This window comes from Scardinius erythrophthalmus (genome assembly GCF_964197995.2).
Source record: "Scardinius erythrophthalmus genome assembly, chromosome: 10".
NCBI lineage: Eukaryota > Metazoa > Chordata > Actinopteri > Cypriniformes > Leuciscidae > Scardinius > Scardinius erythrophthalmus.
Window position 1 is genome coordinate 28,989,172 of NC_138230.1, and position 21,549 is coordinate 29,010,720.

The following is a 21,549-nucleotide window of genomic DNA, read 5'->3' on the forward strand; positions in this document are numbered from 1 at the left end:
CGTGACTCTGGCAGTTTGATACACGCTCCGAACCATTGATTCAGAACAAAAGATTTGTAAAGGTTTCGAAGCTTCATGAAGCAGTGTTTTGAAATTGGCATCACTAATGGTTGCTTACTATCTAGGAAAGTAATTTAAGTAGTTAAAAACCATAGTTTATAAGCATTTTGTATTAGGATTTTTCTAGATAATGTGATGTGATGAGATGTGATGTAAAATGACCCCTCAACCCCTCGAAGTCTTTCTCTCTTAAAATTTGTGTTACCACATAAATATTTTAAATCATAGGAAAGAGGAGGGGGGATACCTCCAAAATGAGTGTCTGTGAGGAGAGAGAGGTGGGCAGCAGGGAGAAAGAAGAATGTGTTGCAGGACCCAGCTGTGTGTCAGTGAAGAGTGGTCAATCCATGAGAAACCCTACTAATTTCAGTGATGGATCAGTGACCGCTGACCCCAGGTACAGTAATTAATTTGTATGCTTTTGGCAGATGCAAAGCTATTGACAAATTCTCAGGGACAAGAGATTAATAGACAAACATGGGTCTAAAAGTTAAAACAAGCCATTTAATTTGTACAGTAATTTTCACAATTCATATTATTTTAAAGATTTTAAGGATTAAAAATCCATCACCATTCACTCACCCTTGTGCCATCCCAAATGTGAGGCAGTCAGATGTCTGAATACAAAAAACTACTTGATGTGGACAAACATAAATGTGCTGTTTTCTGATTGGGTAATGATCCAATATGCATCATCAGATCACAGTGAAGCTCCTTTTCTGTAGTGGAAACAAGTTTGAGCCTGGAAGCCGCACCATGTTGGTGACAGCCTAAGTGAACCACGTGGTTCAGTTGAGACCGTCTATACCAGGGGTGGGGAACGTTGGTCCTGGAAGGCCAGTCTCCCCAGAGTTTAGTTCCAGCCCTAATCAAACACACCTGAACAAGCTAATCAATGTCTTCAGGATCACTAAGGCTACAATCAGGTGAGTTTTTTTCAGGGCTGAAGCTAGTAACTCTGTAGGACAGTGGCCCTCCTGGACCAGCGTTCCCCACCCCTGGTCTATACCCTCAACTTATGTTTAAACGTTTTCGGTTTAATTTAATAAAATTCTGTTTTGTTTGTCTTTTTGTCAGAACCACCTTAAGAACATCTTCAGGACCCAGTTGTGTGTCATTAAAGAGTAAAATATCTATGTTTGAACCTGGAAACTTCAGTGATAAAGCAGTGACCCCTGACCCTTCGTAAGTATAGACAAAGTTGTTGATTACAGATTACGAAGAGTATAAGGTTACAGGGCTTGACATTAACGCTTGTCCGCTTGTCCCGACCGGTAACAAGGTTGTGCTGTTGAGGCTCGGTCTTTAAAGGTGCAGATATTACAATATGCAGATTTAAATACATCAAAGCTGATTGAACATTGATGAGAATATTGCTTCAGACACACACACACACTCACAAAATAATCCAGACAAGCAACTTTTTTACTTGGACAAGTGAATGACAGATTTACTTGTCCGAAGCACAAGCACATGAAAAGGCTTAATGTCGAGCCCTGAGGTTACTTAAGGTTATTTACTTGTTGTGTCATTTATATATATTAAAAAGGATGGGGCACCATATGGCACTCGCGGAGTATTTAAGGGGCTTAACCCTAACCCTAACCCATCTGAAGCACTCTTCCCCATGAAACGTCATGATAGAGGAACAGCAGCTACGACCGTCTCCAGAGTAAGCCCTGTCCCTTCCATCCCCTTGGTATGGAGGACTACTCTACTTGGGCTTACATGGGTCGCTGGGTAGGTTATGACTGTGTGATGGCAGTTGCCAAAAGGGCAGAGATGGACACTCGAACATCAGACTCGACGCAACAAAAAGGACTTGTGAATATTTTAAAAACAACTCAAGTCTTTTATCCTAAACTACTGATATCATAAAGAAAGAATTTGTTTTATTTTAATAGTTTTATAATATCTGCGTAATATTTTTCCCTACGTGTCGTGGTAGTTCGGACCATTATCATAGAATTTGATTACGTATGTCCATGTATTACATGTGAACTCCAAAATGTCATAATGAAAGTCCAATGAAACATGACGGGAGCCACCGTGCCATATGTTCTCACATTTGGGTTTATTAACATGTCAGTAAATTGTCTAGATACAAAGAATCTGGAATCAAAGAAACAATTAAAAAAATACACCGGAACAACAACATCAAATTTTATTAGACATCGCATCCACAAAGGTTAGTCACATTAACCCACATCTGTGATATTGTGGTTTAGCTGCATGGCAGCCTGTTAAAACATTAAGAAAAATAATCTAGCCTTTAACCCACAGGTGTCAAACTCAGTTCCTGGAGGGCCACAGCCCTACTAGCGACGACTCCGGTTCCCTACTTCCGGTTCGTAGCGCTTGACCTGTACAAGTAGCAAGAGAAGTTCAGTTTTAACGCTAACCACTCTAAACATTTACTTTATTGAATATATCTGATACGGAACCGGACATGGGCATTATCTCCTTCTTATCTTATGCTCGAAACACTCAGTTTCTAAAAAGTTTGAAATCTTCTTTGAATTGTTAAAACAAATAACAACAGCACATGAGGAGCTTGAACTCATTCTCTCGCTGCTAGTACAGGTCAAGTGCTACAAACGGAAGTAGGCAACCGGAGTCGTCGTCATGGCAGCGCGCATTGTTTAGACTGAGCAGAATAAGGTGGATACATGGGTTAATGAATTATCTGTAAATTAATGTTATGTGATCAAAATTAGACATCACAGTGACAAGTGATTAAGAGCTGATCTTTGTCTGGTCTCTACCAAAGCAATTCACCAATGGTGATACAAAAAGGTTTTTAAACAGCTGACATGGAAAGAGACATGCAAGATAATCCACCAGGTCTACTACTAACTTAAAAGATGTGTGCTAATACCGTAAACAAATATTGGCTACTCTATTTCACTTAACTGGCACAAGAAAGATTAAATCGATTGACTAATTGTGGTAATCATGGTAATCGTGCTAATTTACGTTTTTCTTGTGAGGAAAACTCGGTCTACAATGTGATGTGTAGGCCTACCTACTAAACCACTTGCAAATAATCCAGCAGGACTCAACAGTTCTTGCAATTAAAGGGACACTTCACCCATTTGCATTAAGCTTTGCATTGTTAGAAACCCAGTCATACTATTGAATGGTCGTGCAACACTCTTTCATTTTTCCCTGATACGGGAGAAATCTGTTATTTACCTCTTACACTTCCTCCTACAATGACGCAAAAATCGTCATTTTGCGTCATTGTAGGAGGAAGTGTAAGAGGGGGGGATTTCTGTTGAGACTACAAGCACTCGTTCCTCATCTCTCCCAGGGGGCGGGACCCGCTCACGCTACAGACCTATTACAGATCAGTGGGTGGGACTTTACTCTCTGAAACTGAAAGCAATATCCTCCATCTTGTTTGAAGCTAAGCTAACAGGCGCTGTGGTGACAGATGTAAAGTTATGACAATAGCGGAGGAGAGTGCTCAATATGATATAGACTAGAGGAAGAGGATTTCGGAAGTCGGATGCTTGAATCAGGTGTTTGTGGCTACCTTTACAAGCCGCATTATAGCGAAGAGCAGCCGAGGCAGAAGATCTGCCTGCCGGGGACGAGGAGCCCGGACTGGCTCGAGTTAGGGCGGACTGGTGGCGCTGGTGATCTCACTATGCAACTACGAACCGCTACGAACACAGAGATAGAGTCCGTCTGCGGCAAAGAATTTCAACGATGACAATTTCTCCTGGACGAAATCTCTGAATCAGACGAGGACACGGACGTTTGTGTTGTGAACTAGTTTCCTAGTTTCGCACCGCATAATGTTCTGACTGAACATCCAGGTACCATGCAATAATTCACCTTTTCGAAAGAAATACAAACGAGGAGTAATGCACTAATGAGTTCGCCAACTAACTAGACATTTTGTGTGAATGTGAAATTAATTTCAAGCTCTGGTGGTAGCTAGCCTTGTAGACGGAAGAGTGATTTCTCTTATAGGCAGATATGCGCTTTCTGGATTAGTGGGAGTGGCTTGCGGAGCTGTGCAATGTGGTGCATTGTGGGAGTTGTTGTCTTTCATACAAATGCGTCCTGAAGTTATTTTTTGTCTTTTCTCGGTCACAAAGGCACCAAATTCAAAATTTCTTTTACATTTCATGTTCAAATGGGTGAAATGCCCCTTTAATATTTCTAGTCAAGGTCAGAGCATTTGGAGAGCAAAGAATTGACTGAGATTAGCTTTGGGTGGTAGCCTGGTTAAAACCAGGCCATTTTCAGTAGTAACTGAGTTATGGTCTGGCAAAGCTTCTTTAATAACTCATTTCCAAAGGGGCGTCACCAACGGACGTCGCTCAAATGCCTCTGGGCGCAATTGGATAGACCTAAAACTCCTAAAACCAATCAGAGCGATCGGCATCGTGTAAAGCCATATGCTGTGTCCCAATTCGCCTAAGTTAAACTACGCCATAAAAGTATGTACTCTTTTTGTGAAGAAAATGTATTTACTTTTGAATGTGTAGCAAAAAAGTAGGCAAGCTTTGGGACATACTACTTCGTCATCTTTATCGGACGTATCTGTCGCATGCGTCCTGTCACGTAAACTGCCCTGTCAATCATCACAGTGTCACAGTTAAAATCCTCTATTAAATCTAATTTAATTTCCTACCGTTTCGGAGAGAAATGTAGTAGCACGTTCATCTGTCAGTGGGTCTTTCATGGAGACTGTCCTCGTGTGTTTGCAATGTGAATATAATAATGCATTTAAAAGTTGGTGCGCTTCACCAACGGACGTTGCTCAAATGCCTCTGGGCGCAATTGGATAGACCTAAAACCAATCAGAGCGATCGTCATCGTGTAAAGCCTGCCTCAACGTTTCTGATTGGTGTCGCGATTTCGACGGCATGGAAATGGACTTGAATGAGCTCTTTGCCAGACTACTTGCAGTGCAAATCTAAATTTGCCGGAAGTTGTCTGGGTTTTCCCAGGCTATTTGGGTGGTATAAACTAGCCGTACAAGAGCACATATTTACAATGAAATAAATAGGATGAATTGCAGCTAGTTTAGATAACCAGCCTAAATGAAATTCTGTGGAAATGTACACCTAATTTATTTCTCTAAATTCTTGCAGACTAGAATCTATTTTATGTTATATTTGCCTGTCTGAGTTATATTTGCTTACTTGCAGTATTAGCCTACACTATTTTTTACTGAGTAACAGTGAGAAACACATTCAGCTGACTTTGCCTTCATCTCACTTGTAGTCAACAGTAAAACATCCCACCAGTTCCCTAGATTTTAAAGAGAATAATATTTAACCACCACAAGTGGAACCTACTGACATAATAAGGAGGAGTCACTGACAAACTACCAAGTAAAAATGATGCGTATTAGTATATGCACACAATTTAATATTAAATATTTAAATATACATTTTAAAAGTATTTCTGATAGATATCATAACCTCTTTTCCTTTTTGTTTAAAAATGAACTAGATTGATTAATGATCAGATGTGCAACTTTTTTAAATGGTTAATTTCTGTCATCTATCCATTATGACATTATGAAATCCATATTTGGCAGCCATTTAACATTTTTTTTTAAAACATATCTTATATTTTAAAGTTTAAAGACCTTCTATGTGAAAGTGTGCTCATATTTACATGTATTTATGGTCAAATGTGTTATTGCATTTTATGTTTCTGGCAGCTTTTAATTCATTTTCCCATTACGAAATCCATATTTGGCGGCCATTTTGAAAAATGGCCCCCAGGGGCCAAATTTTGAGCGCCTACGGTCCTAAATCTGATCAGACCCCCTTTGTGAGCCTTCATACCAAATTTGATGCTTTCATCGCTAAGTGATTGATTCTGGTGAAAATCTGAGCTTAGCCGCCCCACTATACACAGTTTTGTTCCAACCCTGCTTCAACACACACACACCTGCAGTTTTCAAATAAGCCTGAAGGACTTGATTAGCTGATCAGGTGTGTTTAATTAGGGTTGAAGCTAAACTCTGCAGAGCTGTGGCCCTCCAGGAACTGAGTTTGACACCCCTGCTTTAACCCCCTGAGGTCGGCAATCACGCCGACGTGATCTGCTCGCTTTTTTCCTTATCAGTGCAAAAGAGAGTCAGAATACTCTTTTGATTTTGATTTTGACATACTTGTGTTATACATCAATCGATCATGTTAAGTGTGTATTTTTTTTGTGTATACTCACAATAAAAACAAAGTGTTGTGCTTTTTGCCAAATAAAGAAAAATAAACATGAAGCGAGTTCTGCCTTCTCTCTGTCAGTTAAGTCCATTCTGAAATGCGTCCGAAAATGAACTGTAACTCAGTCAAACAGTCACACAGGCACACAGGCATGAAGCTTGAATTCTCTCCTTTAAATGAAGTAATTTTGATAAAAAACAAATATTCTCAGTTTATGTAATTTGTATGAAAAGAGAGAGATGTCAGTTGTTCTCATCTCAGCTCATTATGTTTTAATGTGACCCCGTCCACGGAGAGTGCGCGCTATTCAAACGCAAATGTGAGGCGATCCATGCAAACCTTTGAGCCCACTTCAGCTGGATAACACACACCGCGAGTTCACTTTCAGACTCATGTACTTTAAGACGCTGTGAGGAATAATACTATCTTGATAATAATCCTGGAAAATTTACCTCAGAAGTGCTGGAAGTTTCATTTCGAGGAGCAACAGATCCAGCTGAGGAATAGGTCAGTTATATATTTGCTTTGTTCTAATCGCAAGTGTCCCTACACGCAAAAAGACTGTGTAAATATGAATCGCGTTTCTGTGTGTGAATGAATGAACAGCTTTTAGCAAACTCTATTGCTATACTGAGATGAGTAAAAATCGACTAAAAAAATCGGATAGATTATAAAGTTTTTACTGTAAAATACTGCCACATCAAATAAGCTGATAATGTTGCCAATTTCTGCTCGTGTTAAATATATATATGTTTTGTCAAAAATAATCAACTAAGATGTTATTACAGTGTTTGTTCCGATGTAGGCTATATTCAAACTAATGAATCCTTAACTTTGAAATACATATGATAAAATGTATACTTTAGTTTTTACAAAGAAAGATTACACTGGAAATATTTTTAAAATTGTTGTAATTGTATAACCTTTTTAATAAAATAGCAAAAATATATACAAGGATAGATGTAAACAATCTTAAAAGGTCAATATAAACCTTTTTAAATAATGTTTATTGTGTTTTATTAATGACACATTTGGGTAGAGAATATATTCCAAAACCTTCTGAAAATACAGTATGAGAATTAACTGCACAATTACTAGAAATGTTTACCTTTGATATTATACAATTTAAAAACACAATTTGTGAAAAAAAAATTATATATATATATAGTCCTTGCATCCTTCCTGGCAGGGTCTGCCTCTGGCAAGAGCAGATAGGTTGCCAGTTCAGTCTCTATTTTAGCTTCTTCCGACTGGTCAGAGGTTGGCACAACAACACTCTTCTTGAAGAAGGTTTCTAAGGTCTTTTTCCTCTTGGGGTCTGGCTGAGGCCTTGCCTCTTCCTGGTCCACCTGCACAACTGGACCAGGCTGTGGTGTGCTTTTGTCAGCGGGGAAAGACAGAAGTTCACTGACAGCTCTTCTTTTGACTTGCTCCACCTTGTCTGGGTCGATGTAGGATGTCCGGAACCTTGGATCCATCAGAGAGGCCATGTCCAAGAGCTTATCCTTGACAGGATCACTGTATTTGTCAACAAGGTATCCCAGTATGTTCCTTTTTATTGTTTTGGTAAGCTCTGTGTCGTTGTCCTCAGGCTGCAAAAGACAGACGGTTTTGAACAGATGGATAACAGGCTCGATGTATGAGACACTGACATACATTTCCCCTGATAGCGCATCCGTAAAGTCTTGGAGTGCTTTAACCGCCTTGTTTACTGACTCCAAAACCTCGATGTCTTGCCAAGAGGGCACAAGATGGCGGCTTTTAACATCAGACCCCAGGACACGGGCTATAGCCCTCTCCTGTTCCAGGAATCGCTCGATCATCTTTTGGCGGGAGCCCCATCTGGTTGGGGATTCTGTTGTTAGCTGATGAGTGGGAAGGCCAAGCTCTGACTGAGCTACACCCAGCTCTCTTCTTTTCTTCCAGCTGTAGGAAAAAGCAGCGACTATCTTCTTGCAAACTCCAATTGCACGATCTATGCGGGGATCCTTAACACCATTCTCTGTATGATAAAGAATAAAACACAAAGACATACATCACTATTGGGGACTTTAATAAATATCAGTCTACATCCATCTAAAAATGATTTCTTTTCTTCTGTATTTCAAAACTTTGTCATTCCAAAACTCAGACACTGCAGATACACAAATAGAATTTTGTTTACTATAGGCATATGTGCAGTTTGTGGAGAAATTTGAATCCATTTTATAAAATAATCCATTCTACTGTCTTTATGAATCAAATGCAGATAAAATGGACATGCCATATTGAAACATTCTTGCCGAGTTTTTTGTTTTGTTTTTTTGGCTAGACCTAATAAAAAAAAATTTTTTTAATAAATCACGTACAGCACTTAAACTTTTTAAACGGTGGATGAACCGCAGTCAAGTAGTCACACACTCGTCTTTTCGTAGTCGAGTCAGCTTGACTAAATGTTGGGTTGGCTGACTGAAAAGAAAAAGAAGAAGAAAAGAAAAAAAAAACTCCTCTAGCACTGCATGGCTGGACCCTCCTATTTAGTTTCTTACTTGTGTTGTTCTCCTAGATGTAAATCGCTTTGGAAAAAAGCATCTGCTAAATGACAGTTAGTAGTAGTAGTATTACGAAAAGACGAGCGTCATCTAGCTTGACTGCGGTTTGGATGAGGATAATATGTGCTCTGTCAAAATTTAATATTTTATTTTACTTATTGTTAGACTTACCAATAGCGTTGTGTAGTTTGTGTCCAAAGCACTGGAGGTTCGGCCATCCGTTCACTCTCAGGGCTTTAATCATGTTGGTGCCGCTGTCAGTTGTCATGCAGCATAGACGATTCTCAGACAGGTTCCAGCAGTCGAGAGCGTCTCTCAGTCCCTTGGCAACAAGTTCACCGGTGTGGTCCTCGGGAAAGTATGACGTTTGGAGGGAAATATTCCGCAAATCCCACCGTTAAACTCATATAAGGTTGCATAGTCTGACTGCACCACATGTCAGTTGTTGCCGAATAAAAGGATAGCTCCTCCAGTTCTCTGCTGACTTTCTCTCGTGTGTTGTTGTACAGCTGGGGCAAGGCGACTTTACTGAAGTACTTGCGGCTGGGTAGCTCATATCTGGGGTCTAAGGTTTTAATCAAATTAATAAACCCCGTCTTCTCCACGGTATATATGGGTACCATGTCTTTGGCTATGTGCAAAGCGACCGCTTCGGTGATTGTTCTCCACCGTGCCCCTTTCCTGTCATATGCGGTGCCTTGTGCAAAGGATTCGGCTACAGTTAGCTGTTTTTTAGCTGAGGTTTGTTGGTCACTGCGGTTTTGTTCGTCTCGGAGAGACTGGCATTTTTCATATTTGGCTGGATGTCTCTGTTTCAGGTGTTGGAATAGGTTTGTGGTGCTGCTGCCTTTGACTGCGATGGGCTTTAGGCAAATGTTGCAGCGTGGGGTCTCTTGCTCCGCGTCTGTCGCAGCAAACCCATACCAGTTCCAAACAACAGATGATTTTATTCCTTTCTTGGGAACAAACTTACCACTCTCACCAGCAGCCATGTTGTCGCTTGCTGTTGCTGTTTCGTGTGTGCTATGATGTTGTTGTTGTCGCTTGCCATACTGCTATGTGAAACTAACGCTACGGAAGCTCCGGGGAGCCAAAAATGCGCCGTTACCCAAAAACTCGATTTACTTATTTTTTAAATCGCCCGCAACAAAAAATTCTAATTAATTCATTCAATCGATTTTTCACCCAGGCCTACCATTAGTCAAAAGTCTTGTGGACAAGACTTAGTATGTGTTTTGTGACCTTCTTTCAGAAACTTTCATTTTTAGTTTTTTCAATAACCATGCATAAACATTATTCTCTAAAAAATACAAACATGTCCATACATGTTGCTCACATATTATGGCAGCCCTGTTTGTGCTAAATAGAGTGTAATAACACCTTTGCCATTAATGTTTATAAGCAACTGAAAAAAGCACAAATGTCAGGGCATGTCAGAACATCTCAAGGACCCCAAAAACACCTTAGACCCCAGAGGGTTAAACCTAGCACTACGTTTTATCAATCTTTTCGTAGTATATGCAGCTTTACCATACCATACCATCTTTTTCCACTTATCCATACCATACCATCTTTTTCCGCTTATCTGGATCCGGGTCGCGGGGGCAGCAGTTTAAGCAAAAATGCCCAGACTTCCCTCTCCCTAGACACTTCCTTCAGCTCTTCTGGAGGGACACCGAGGCGTTCCCAGGCCAGCCGGGAGACATAGTCCCTCAAGTGTGTCCAAGGTCTTCCCCGGGGTCTCCTCCCTGTGTGATGTGCCCGGAACACCTTCCCAGGAAGGCGTCCATGAGGCATCCGGAACAGATGCCTGAGCCACCTCAGCTGGCCCCTCTAGATGTGGAGGAGCAGCATCTCTACTCTGAGCTCCTCCCGAGTGACAGAGCTTCTCCCCCTATCGCTAAGGGATCGCCCAGCCACCCTGTGGAGAAAGCTCATTTCGGCTGCCTGTATCCGGGATCTTGTCCTTTCAGTCATGACCCAAAGCTCATGACCATAGGTGAGAGTAGGAACGTAGATTGATCGGTAAATCGAGAGCTTTGCCTTGCGGCTCAGCTCTTTCTTCACCACGACAGACCATCACATCGACCGCATTACTGCAGAAGCTGCACTGATCCGTCTGTCAATCTCCCATTCCATCCTTCCCTCACTCGTGAACAAGACCCCAAGATACTTGAACTCCTCCACTTGAGGCTGGAACTCTCCACCAACCTGAAGTGGGCAAGCCACCCTTTTCCAACTGAGAACCATGGCCTCGGATTTGGAGACGCTGATTCTCATCCCAGCCGCTTCACACTCGGCTGCAAACTGTCCCAGTGCATGCTGAAGGTCCTGGTCTGAAGGGGCCAGCACGACAACATCATCCGCAAAGAGCAGAGACGAAATGGTGTGGTCCCCAAACCTGACATCCTCCGGCCCCTGGCTGCGCCTAGAAATCCTGTCCATAAAAATTATGAACAGAACCGGCGTCAAAGGGCAGCCCTGCCGGAGTCCAACATGCACTGGGAACAAGTCTGACTTACAATGCGAACCAAGCTCCTGCTCCGGTCGTACAGGGCCTGGACAGCCCTTAGCAAAGGGCCCCGGACCCCTTACTCCCGGAGCACCCTCCACAGGACGCCGCGAAGGACACAGTCGAATGCCTTCTCCAAATCCACAAAGCACATGTGGATTGGTTGGGCAAACTCCCATGAACCCTCCAGCACCCTGGAGAGGGTATAAAGCTGGTCCAGTGTTCCATGGCAGGGACGAAAACCGCACTGTTCCTCCTGAATCCGAGGTTGTACTATCGGCCGTATTCTCCTCTCCTGTACCCTGACATAGACCTTTCCCGGGGAGGCTAAGAAGTGTGATCCCCCTGTAGTTTGAACACACCCTCCAGTCCCCCTTATTTAAAAAGAGGGACAACCACCCCGGTCTGCCATCCCAAAGGTAATGTCCCCGACTGCCACGTGATGCTGCAGAGGCGTGTCAGCCAAGATAGCCCCACAACATCCAGAGGCTTGAGGTACTCAGGGTGGATCTCATCCACCCCCGGTGCCTTGCCACTGAGGAGTTTCTCGACTACCTCTGTGACTTCAGCTTGGGTGATGGACGAGTCCACCTCCGAGCCCTCAGCCTCTGCTTCCTCAATGGAAGACGTTAGTGACGTATGCAGCTTTTATCTCTCTTAATGTGTGTATATGAAAAAGAGATGTCAATCAATTTATTACTTAAAGCGCATATTTTAACTTATCACAATCAGTATGCGTACAGTTTTCAATTGACTTATTCCGAGGATTGATATTTTCTGAAAATGACTGTCGGAACTGCTGTATAACAAACTGCAACTGGCGTCATATTGCGTCCACTTTGCGATTGTATTAAAAATGACTACTCGTCTTGTTGCCAGGACGATTGTTTTGGATTATAAAGTAACAAGCTGGACTTACATTATCCTTTACATCTTAGTACCATTATTACAAACAAAACAGATAATAGAAAGATCATATACTTTGTCTATATAGTACAACTAGAATAAAAATAGGATTTTTTTTAGTCTGATAATTTTGTTTTTTTGTAAGGCATGAAATGACTCGAGACCTGCTTGGACTCGTGACAAAAGACTCCAGACTAGACTCATACTCCAGCTTAAAGACTTCAGACTTTACTCGGACTCCAGCTTAAAGACTTCAGACTTGATTCGGACTTGATTCGCTTTCCATCAGGCCCCGATTACATCAGTATCGACGTAACGTTGAACGTGAATGACTGAATGGGAATATCTAGGTTACTAACGTAACCCCTGTTCCCTGAAGGAGGGAACAGAGACGTTATGCCCCCTGTCCGCCTCCTCAGCAAAACATGAATGGAGTAATGCAGGACATATTTATACCCATATGTCCGGTTGGGTGGGACTCAGCATTCAAATCTCACTGGCCAATGTCCATTGGCTCATTCAGTTACCACTTGGAGGTTATTTGGCTCCCAGGCGAGACCCCTTTACGTCAGTATTGATGTAATGGCTCCGTTCCCTCCTTCAGGGAGCAAGGGTTACATTAGTAACTTAGACGTTTCCTTTAAGCCTGAGGACAAATTTTATTTAACCCGTAATCGGTCCTCAAGAAGGTTTACATTAAGTCCCTTGGGGTCCGATAGATCCCAAACTTTTACAGAGCGATTGCATTAGGAAAAATAATTTTTTTACATGGCAAACTATATATCATTTATGCTGTGTTTTTGTTTATATTTGGTAGTTTTTGCACCTATTTACTGCACAATTACTTAACTATGCCATAAATTGGCTCATGAAAAAAAAATGTTTTTATGAAAAAATCACTTAAATTATGATCTTAATTAAATCTAAATTGTTTATGGACATTGCTCTATGTGTTAGGGATAGAATACTGCCATCTGCAGGTTTGTGGAAAAACTTTAGGAATTATAGTTTAAGAAAGAAAGTGCATTGACCACATATATCCAATAGTTTCATTTGAAAGGTCTCAATGACTAGAATACAACAAGCACAATTGTTTCGGGCTTTATACTAAACTTGAGCGAGTTTTTGTACATGAAGCCTCTCAAGACCAAAATTATATATATGGATGCTGAATTTGACACATTCTAGCTCGTAACTTCATGAAACATGCTCCGATTGTGGAAAATGGCACATCATTATTTGCATTATTTATTATTTATTATTTATTTATTATTTGCATTATTTATCATCATTATATAGCACCTCGTTAATTTATAGCAGCTTGTTATGATTAAAAAGATCCCAAACTCACTATAATCCATCACTCAGATCTAAAGATATACCTCATGGACTTCTAACACATGAAGCTGCATAGGCGCACAACATCCAATGAAGTATATAGATGAATTGATGTGATGCTTTGGTGTGACGTATTAGCTCATAACTCATGAAACATGCATGGATTGTGGATAGTCGAACATTGTTATTGACAGCAGAGTGTCACGATTACAAAGAGCCCAAACAACATTATCCATTGCTTTCATCACAAGATATTCCTCACGAAGTGATGCATACTTAGCTAAAAAATATGTCTCTCATTTTTTTGGGATGCAATGTGTTTTCCAATGTTCCCGGAGCCACCCATGCTTGTTTTCAAACGTGGAATAACACAAAATATATATCATCTCGTAGAATATATATCAAAGCGTAGAATCTCAGCTTTTTAATTAATCTAACCTCTTTGATAAACTCCTAACGAGCGCCGAATAGTCCCTCTAAAATGGAGTGTACCACCCGCGGGCGCAACCTAGCTGCCAAAAAAATCATAATCATATTTTTTAAAACTACTGCTTTGATTAACACAAAATAGGTGTCATTTGAAAGCTTAGAGTCTGAAGTTTACAATGAATGTAGTCAATTTGATTAACTCCTAAGTAGTGCTGAGTTATTTGCTAATAAATAGAATTTTGTTTTCATAATCTTTAAAATATTTTTTTGTACTACGTACTGCAATGTGTCAAAAACATCATACAGCTCATGAAACATTCACAGATCTTTGAAAATTGTACATCTTTTTTATACAGCATATTATTACAATTAAAATGAGACTAAAATGAACATAATCTATTGTGTTGATCATAAGATATTCTTCTTGGAGGAAAATTTTTTAAAATGCCCATTAGGGGGCGTCAAGGACTGAACAAAAATGCTATCCTGGTCCCAAATGCTGTAACTTTTGATAACTTTATGCAATCACCACAAACTTGGATCCAGATGCAGCTCACATATAGAGGAACTTCACCAAAAACGATTTTTTTCTCTTCCTTTTCCTTTTTCCTCTTTTTTACACACCTTTAGAACAACCGAATCAAGCCCAGATTTTTTGTGCGTGTTTAGATTTTTTTTTAGGAAAAGTCACAGTCTCTCATGCAAAAAATGAAGGAAAACTCCAGTGGGGTCCACTGGACCCCAAGGACCGATTAAGGGTTAAAAGGTTTGTGTGACCTGTGAAATTTAGCATGCACTACATATACAGATTCTTACACAAATTTGGCCAAAATTGTACAAGTAATTAATAGACAGTAAGTAGAGATTTGGTTGAATGAATTCTGTGCCACATAATTCATGAAGGTTGTTGGTTGACCTTTTTTATAATCAAGAAAACATTGTCTGGAGGACACAGAAACATGAAACAAGATTGTTATGTTCTATTTTTATTTATTTGTAATACAAACAAATTTGCCATTGGCCATTTCCACAACTGTAATATTTTTGTGTACCTGTTTATTCATCACTGTTTAGTCTTCAAATGTAGTTTTCATGCTTGTTTCTGACCTTTTGCTATGCTGTTCTTTTTTTTTTTTTAGGAGTGAGGAGAAACAGGAGAGTGAAGCCCTGCAGCAGGATTCTCTCCAACCAAGTCAAGTCAAAGACAAACACAAAAGCAGTATGAGGAACAAGTATGAAAGATTATTTGAGGGAATCAATCATTCTGGTGTTCTCCAATAGTCAATTTAATGCCTGTAATTGCCTTTTTTTGTTGCTCTTTTTATTTTAATTTCAGTAGGGGAGAGACACATGAGCTGATCAGACCGGTACCATCCTCATCCCACTATCAGATTCACATTAGGCAGAACAAAACTGAAGCAGTCCTGCAGACAGACACACTGAAGACTGGAGACCTGCAGAGAGTCAAAGACCAGCTCAAAACCAGCATGAAGAACAAGTTTGAGAGATTATTTGAGGGAATCAATCTACAAGAGAATGAAACCCTCCTGAATAGGATCTTCACACAGCTCCACATCATACAGGGAGAGAGTGAAGGAGTGAATGATGAACATGAGGTTTTACAGATGGAGAAAACAGTCAGAACACAACACTCACAAGACACTCCAATCGACTGCAATGACATCTTTAAAGCCTCACCTGAAGCAGGATGTGAGGAGAAAGACCAAATCAAGACTGTTCTTACTAAAGGCATTGCTGGAATCGGAAAAACCATTTCTGTGCATAAGTTCATTTTGGACTGGGCTGAGGGAAAAGCCAATCAAGATGTAGATTTAATGTTTGTGCTTCCATTTAGAGAACTGAACTTGATCCGAGATCATCAGTACAGTCTTCACAGACTTCTGCTTGACTTTCATCCTGAACTTCAAGATCTGCACTCAAAGATTTACGAGGACTGTAAAGTTGTGTTCATCTTTGATGGTCTGGACGAAAGCAGAATGACACTGATGTTTTCGGATACTCAGAAAGTTTTTGATGTGAGTGAGACTTCATCGGTGGGTGTGTTGATGTCAAAGCTCATGAAAGGAGAGCTGCTTCCCTCTGCTCTCATCTGGATCACCTCCAGACCAGCAGCAGCCAATCAGATCCCCTCCGAATACATCAGCCGTCTGACAGAGATTCAGGGATTCAATGAGCCTCAGAAGGAGGAATATTTCAGGAAGAGAATCAGTGATGAGCATCAAGCCAGCAGAATCATCTCACACATCAGAAGAGCAAGAAGCCTCCACATCATGTGCCACATACCCGTCTTCTGCTGGATCTCATCCACTGTGCTTCAAAAGATCCTGAAAGTAGATCTTAGCACAGAAATCCCTCAAACTCTGACTGAAATGTACATCCACTTCCTGGTGATTCAGATAAACATGAGGAATCAGAAGTATGAAGAGAGTGATCCAGAGAAACTCCTGCTTTTCAACAGAGAAGTGATTGTGAAACTTGCTGAAGTGGCTTTCAAACAGATGATGAAGGGCAATGTGATGTTCTATGAGGAGGACCTGAGAGAGAGCGGCATAGACGCCACTGACACATCAGTGTATTCTGGAATTTGCACTGAGATCTTTAAGGAGGAATATGTGATTCATCAGAGGAAAGTCTACAGCTTCATTCATCTGAGTGTTCAGGAGTTTCTTGCTGCTTTCTATGTGTTTTACTTCCATGTAAGTACAACTATGAAGGGACTGAAGAATTTTGCATCAGTACATCATTTGCTTAAAAGTGCAGTAGATAAAGCCCTTGAGAGTGAGAATGGACACCTGGATATGTTCCTGCGATTCCTGCTGGGTGTCTCACTGGAGTCCAATCAGAGACTCTTACAAGATCTACTGACACACACAGAGAACAGCTCAGAGAGCATCAGGATAACCACACAGTACATTAAAGATAAGATCAAAGATGGACATGAACTCTCCACTGAAAGATCCATCAATCTGTTCCTCTGTCTGCTGGAAGTCAAAGATCAGACTCTGTCCGGAGAGATTCAGGAGTTTGTGAAATCAGACAAATACTCAGAGAAGAAACTCACTCCTTCTCACTGCTCAACAATCGCCTACATGCTCCAGATGTCAGAGGAGGTGCTGGATGAGCTGGTCCTCAAGAAATACAACACATCAGATGAGGGTAGAAGACGACTGATATCAGCTGTGATCAACTGCAGAAAAGCCCAGTGAGTGATTAGTTCTTGTGAACTTATTTAAGAGACTTAAAATTTTTACATAACCTCAGTCAGATGCATTTTCACATTATTACATAAATTATTACACTTCTGTTTTTTTTTTTCAGTTTTTCTGGCTGTAATGTCTCTGCTCAGGACTGTAAAATTGTGTTGTCAGCTCTCCAATCCTCAAACTCTGTCCTGAGAGATCTGGACCTAAGTAACAATGACCTGCATGATTCAGGAGTGAAGCTGCTCTCTGATGGACTGAAGAGTCCACACTGTCAGCTGGAGATACTGAGGTATAAAGAACATATAAGAGATAAAGTAAACTCAGTCGGTCATAATGCTGTGTGTATGTAGATGATCTATCTGCTGATGTGTGTCTGTAGGCTGTCAGGCTGTATGGTGACAGAGGAAGGCTGTTGTTATGTGTCTTCAGCTCTGAGATCAAACCCTTCACACCTGAGAGAGTTGGATCTGAGCTATAATCACCCAGGAGATTCAGGAGTCAAGCTACTTTCTGACAAACTGAAAGATCCAAACTGCTCACTGCAGATACTCAAGTATGTGGGGTGGAATGATACATTTTTGTGTGTACATTTTTAATGCTTTGAGGGCAATTGTTTCCACAGAGTAACTCACCTAAATCTACCTCTTGTCTCATATGTAGGGTCACAGGAACACATAGTTTCTCTTAGTCGCTCATGTTCTCTTAAATATTTGCAATTAATGCCAACAATTAAAATGTTAATCAAACATTTGCTATCTGTTTTGTGTATTTGTCACTCTCTAGCTTGGACCATGGAGAACAGTGTAGGATCACACCAGGACTGAAAAAATGTAAGTAATGTACCTTAGTGTTCCTCTCATTTACTTTTAAAAGAGTAAATTAATTTTATTCATGAAGAGAAATAGGCTGCAGACAAATTATATGGTACTGTTGGAAACTTCTTACATTATACACATAACAGCTGCAATACACAGTATATATAGGGTATCTTCAGAAACCACTGTTCCTTTGTTCTAATTGTATGAACAGTTTGGTTCAATTCTTTACAAACACAGATAGAGTTGATTGCAATATCAGTGTATTGACATCTGACAAAAGCTAATTAAAACCATCAAAAACTTTGTACACATAGATACTGATGTTCTCTTCTTGTGTTCAGATGCGTGTGATCTCACACTGGATCCAAACACGGCAAACATTCGTCTCTCTTTGTCTGAGGGGAACCGGAAGTTGACGTATGTGGAAGATCATCAGCCATATCCTGATCATCCAGAGAGATTTAAATACTATGAGCAGGTTCTGTCTCAAGAGAGTTTCTCTGGACGGTGTTACTGGGAGGCTGAGTGGACTGGCTGGAGTTATATAGGAATGACATATAAAGGAATCCACAGAGGAGGAGGAAATCAGTGTAGATTTGGTTACAATGAAATGTCCTGGTGTGTTTTCTGTATTGCTGACAGATACAGTGCCTGGCACAATAATAAAAACAAAGACATACCTGTCCCTTCATGCCGCTCTAAAAGAATAGGAGTGTATCTGGACTGGCCGGCTGGCACTCTGTCCTTCTACAGCGTCTCTGACACACACACACTCACACACTTGCACACATTCAACACCACATTCACTGAACCCCTTTATGCTGGTTTCAGAGTGTACGAAGCCTCAGTGTCTCTGTGTCAGGTTTAACAACCCAGGGGATATTCCTGAAAGCAAGGTTAACTTTCTGTCAGATATACCCTAAACTCTGTTGATTAACCCAAGACTTGTTTACTCGTGGTATGCTGGTTCCAAAAAATGTGTTCGCACATAAGTTCAGTCAGTTCACAAAAGAGCGACAAATCTACGAGTCACCATGGAGATAGACTCTAGGAAGAGTTATGTCATACTTTTTCCTCATCTTTTGTTCCATGGCAAGTTACATTCCTTGTGTATATCACTAACTACTGTGTGGTTTGGTTTTGTATTAAGTTTCTGCGTTTTTTTATGTTTAATCTTTAGCAGTTTTTTTAATTATAGTGAACAAGAATTATATTTTTTGCTTGATTCTAAATATATTATTAATTAAAAAAGTATTTTCCTTGCAATCCTTGCAAAATGCAATCCAGTCAGGCAGACAGGAAACCACTGTGCAACAGTGAAAACCAACCGTCATACTAATGCTGATTGGCTACACGTTTGTTGTTGTGTCTGGTTGTGTCGGTCCGACCAACTTTCAAACAACGTTTTTCAAATATTGCTTACCTTTAAGGCCAGCATCACTATTAAAAACTGTTCTATGTGTGTGGTTCATGAATGAATTGATGTGTTGAATGGCACTTGAAAATGAATTAAACATTTTTGTATTGACTGAAAAACATTTTTTTAGGTCTGATAGTTTGTGCCATAACCAGCGCGAATAAACCTTTAAAACAACTTGGAATGTGCTCTGTGGTGTCTAATATTTAAAATGTATGTAATTAATATAAAACACCTTTTTTTGCTACTGTTGTAACACACTGGTAAACTACTCAGCTGTGGTTACTCTATAAATGGGAAACAAAACGAACACTGAGAAGACACAAGAGAGAAAGCTCTCTCACCCCGCAATGTTATTGTCACGGGACACAAGATCACGAGTGGCATTTCGCGATAGTAGTGTTCGGGCTCAAATACACACATAAAATTTAGATGATTTACAGAATAAAGGAGAACGGAACAAAACAATTATAAACAATACATTCATTTTAAGTCATTAACAAAATACCTGTGCTTCTCCTTATGTGGCTATGGTACACTGTAGGTTACGTTACTGACAGGGTCCCCTATCTGTCACTCACTTCAACGTAGTGTTGATGTAGTGACACTAGGGGTTGCACTTGGGAGCCCCAAACACCTCTGATACTTTTGGAAAAGGCCAATGAGAAATGGCGAGTGGTATTTGCATGTGCCAATCTCACGGATATACAGGTATAAAAGGAGCTGGCGTGCATCCACTCATTCAGATTTGTTCATCGGAGCCGAGTGGTTGTGAATGGGTTTGTGAAGGGTCACTCTTCCATTCACCTCTACAAGAGACCACTGCAATGCGCCAAATACACCAGCTTCAAATTAAGGGAATCTTCATTTGAAGCTAGTATATATGGTGCATTGCAGTGGTCTCTGACCCCTCTCTGGAGCATGGATGAGTGCAGAGAGTTCCCGAGGGTGCTTCAGAACTAAAATACCAAATTTCCCTAAAAGAGCAAACACAGACACAGAGCGTCTTTTTAAAGATGCCTTTCCTCCTTTGTGTTTCTGGGTGTGGTCGATACCTCTCATCCTGGTAGGAAAACGTAATTTCTATATCGAGGCTCGAGAAGAGGATGAACTGTCGATTGCAGCTTCGAAGGTGCCGTAGCTCAGTCTGAGTCTGATGCAGAGTTTCACGAACACTGGGCTGGAATGACTACCCTCAATGGTGGGGCGGCCAGGGGGTCACAGATGTAATGTGCGATTGCGTTGCATTTATGCCCGCAAAACACCGGCACCTGGCGGAACTGTCCCTGACACCCGACCAGGGCCCGTAAGTTCAATTTGTCTCTAACAGCGAAAGCTTACAGTGCTGCTGGACAGGCCGCCTCTGCCCTGCATGACATGGCCATCCTGCAGGTCCATCAGGGCAAAGCTCTAAAAGAGCTGCACAAGGGTAGTTCTGAGCCTGGATTGATGCACGGCGCAGGCTCTCGGCCAGGCGATGTCCACCATGGTGGTCCAGGGGCACCATCTCTGGGTCAACCTTGAATAGATGAGGGAGGTTGACAAAGTCTGCTTTCTTGACGCCCCCATCTCGCAAGTTGGCCTCTTCGGCAACCAAGCAGTTCACGGCAGTCAAGCAGCAGACAGAGGCAATTAAACACATCTTGCCTCAGCATGATTCCATTTACAGGCCACAGAGGGCATCCACCTGCGGTTGCCACACCAGCTCCACCGCAGCCCAAGCCTATAGCCCGGCCACAGCGCCGAGCTTCCCACAGAAAAGCAACATAGCCTGCTCATCATGCGAGCACTAAGAACCCCCAAGAAGGTTTCGAAACGTCCCAGGGATGGCGGTGGAGAACCTTTTCTTTCCTTTTATTTTTGTTCTGCTGCTCTACCAAGAGGCAGCGGTACCCATTTTTTCAAAGAAAGAGCAGCCTCCTCATTCCCTGGATCACACAGTCTGCAGCTCGAACATGCTGGACGCTGGGCACGTTCAGAGGATCAGGACTTGGAGGAATTGGAAAATTTCCAAATGATATCCCTAATCCCGTCACCATCCTTGCCATCATCTTTTTTTATCCTTTTGCATTGCGTGCAATACATTTTTTAACCAACTTTTCCTTCACTGCTGGAGT

At 41.2% G+C, this 21,549-nt stretch overlaps 1 protein-coding gene across 1 annotated transcript; it reads left to right on the top strand.

Annotated features, from left to right (window-relative positions):
- Positions 1 to 294: 294 nt before the first annotated feature.
- Positions 295 to 19,614, top strand: LOC308697241 (NACHT, LRR and PYD domains-containing protein 3-like). Its single transcript, XM_081376403.1, has 8 exons — positions 295 to 457; positions 1,138 to 1,245; positions 15,113 to 15,205; positions 15,310 to 17,196; positions 17,313 to 17,486; positions 17,577 to 17,750; positions 17,981 to 18,027; positions 18,357 to 19,614. Exons 1-8 carry the CDS (start codon positions 315 to 317, stop codon positions 18,881 to 18,883), a joined length of 3,153 nt encoding a protein of 1,050 aa, XP_081232529.1. The 5' UTR covers positions 295 to 314; the 3' UTR covers positions 18,884 to 19,614.
- The last annotated feature ends 1,935 nt before the right edge of the window (positions 19,615 to 21,549 follow it).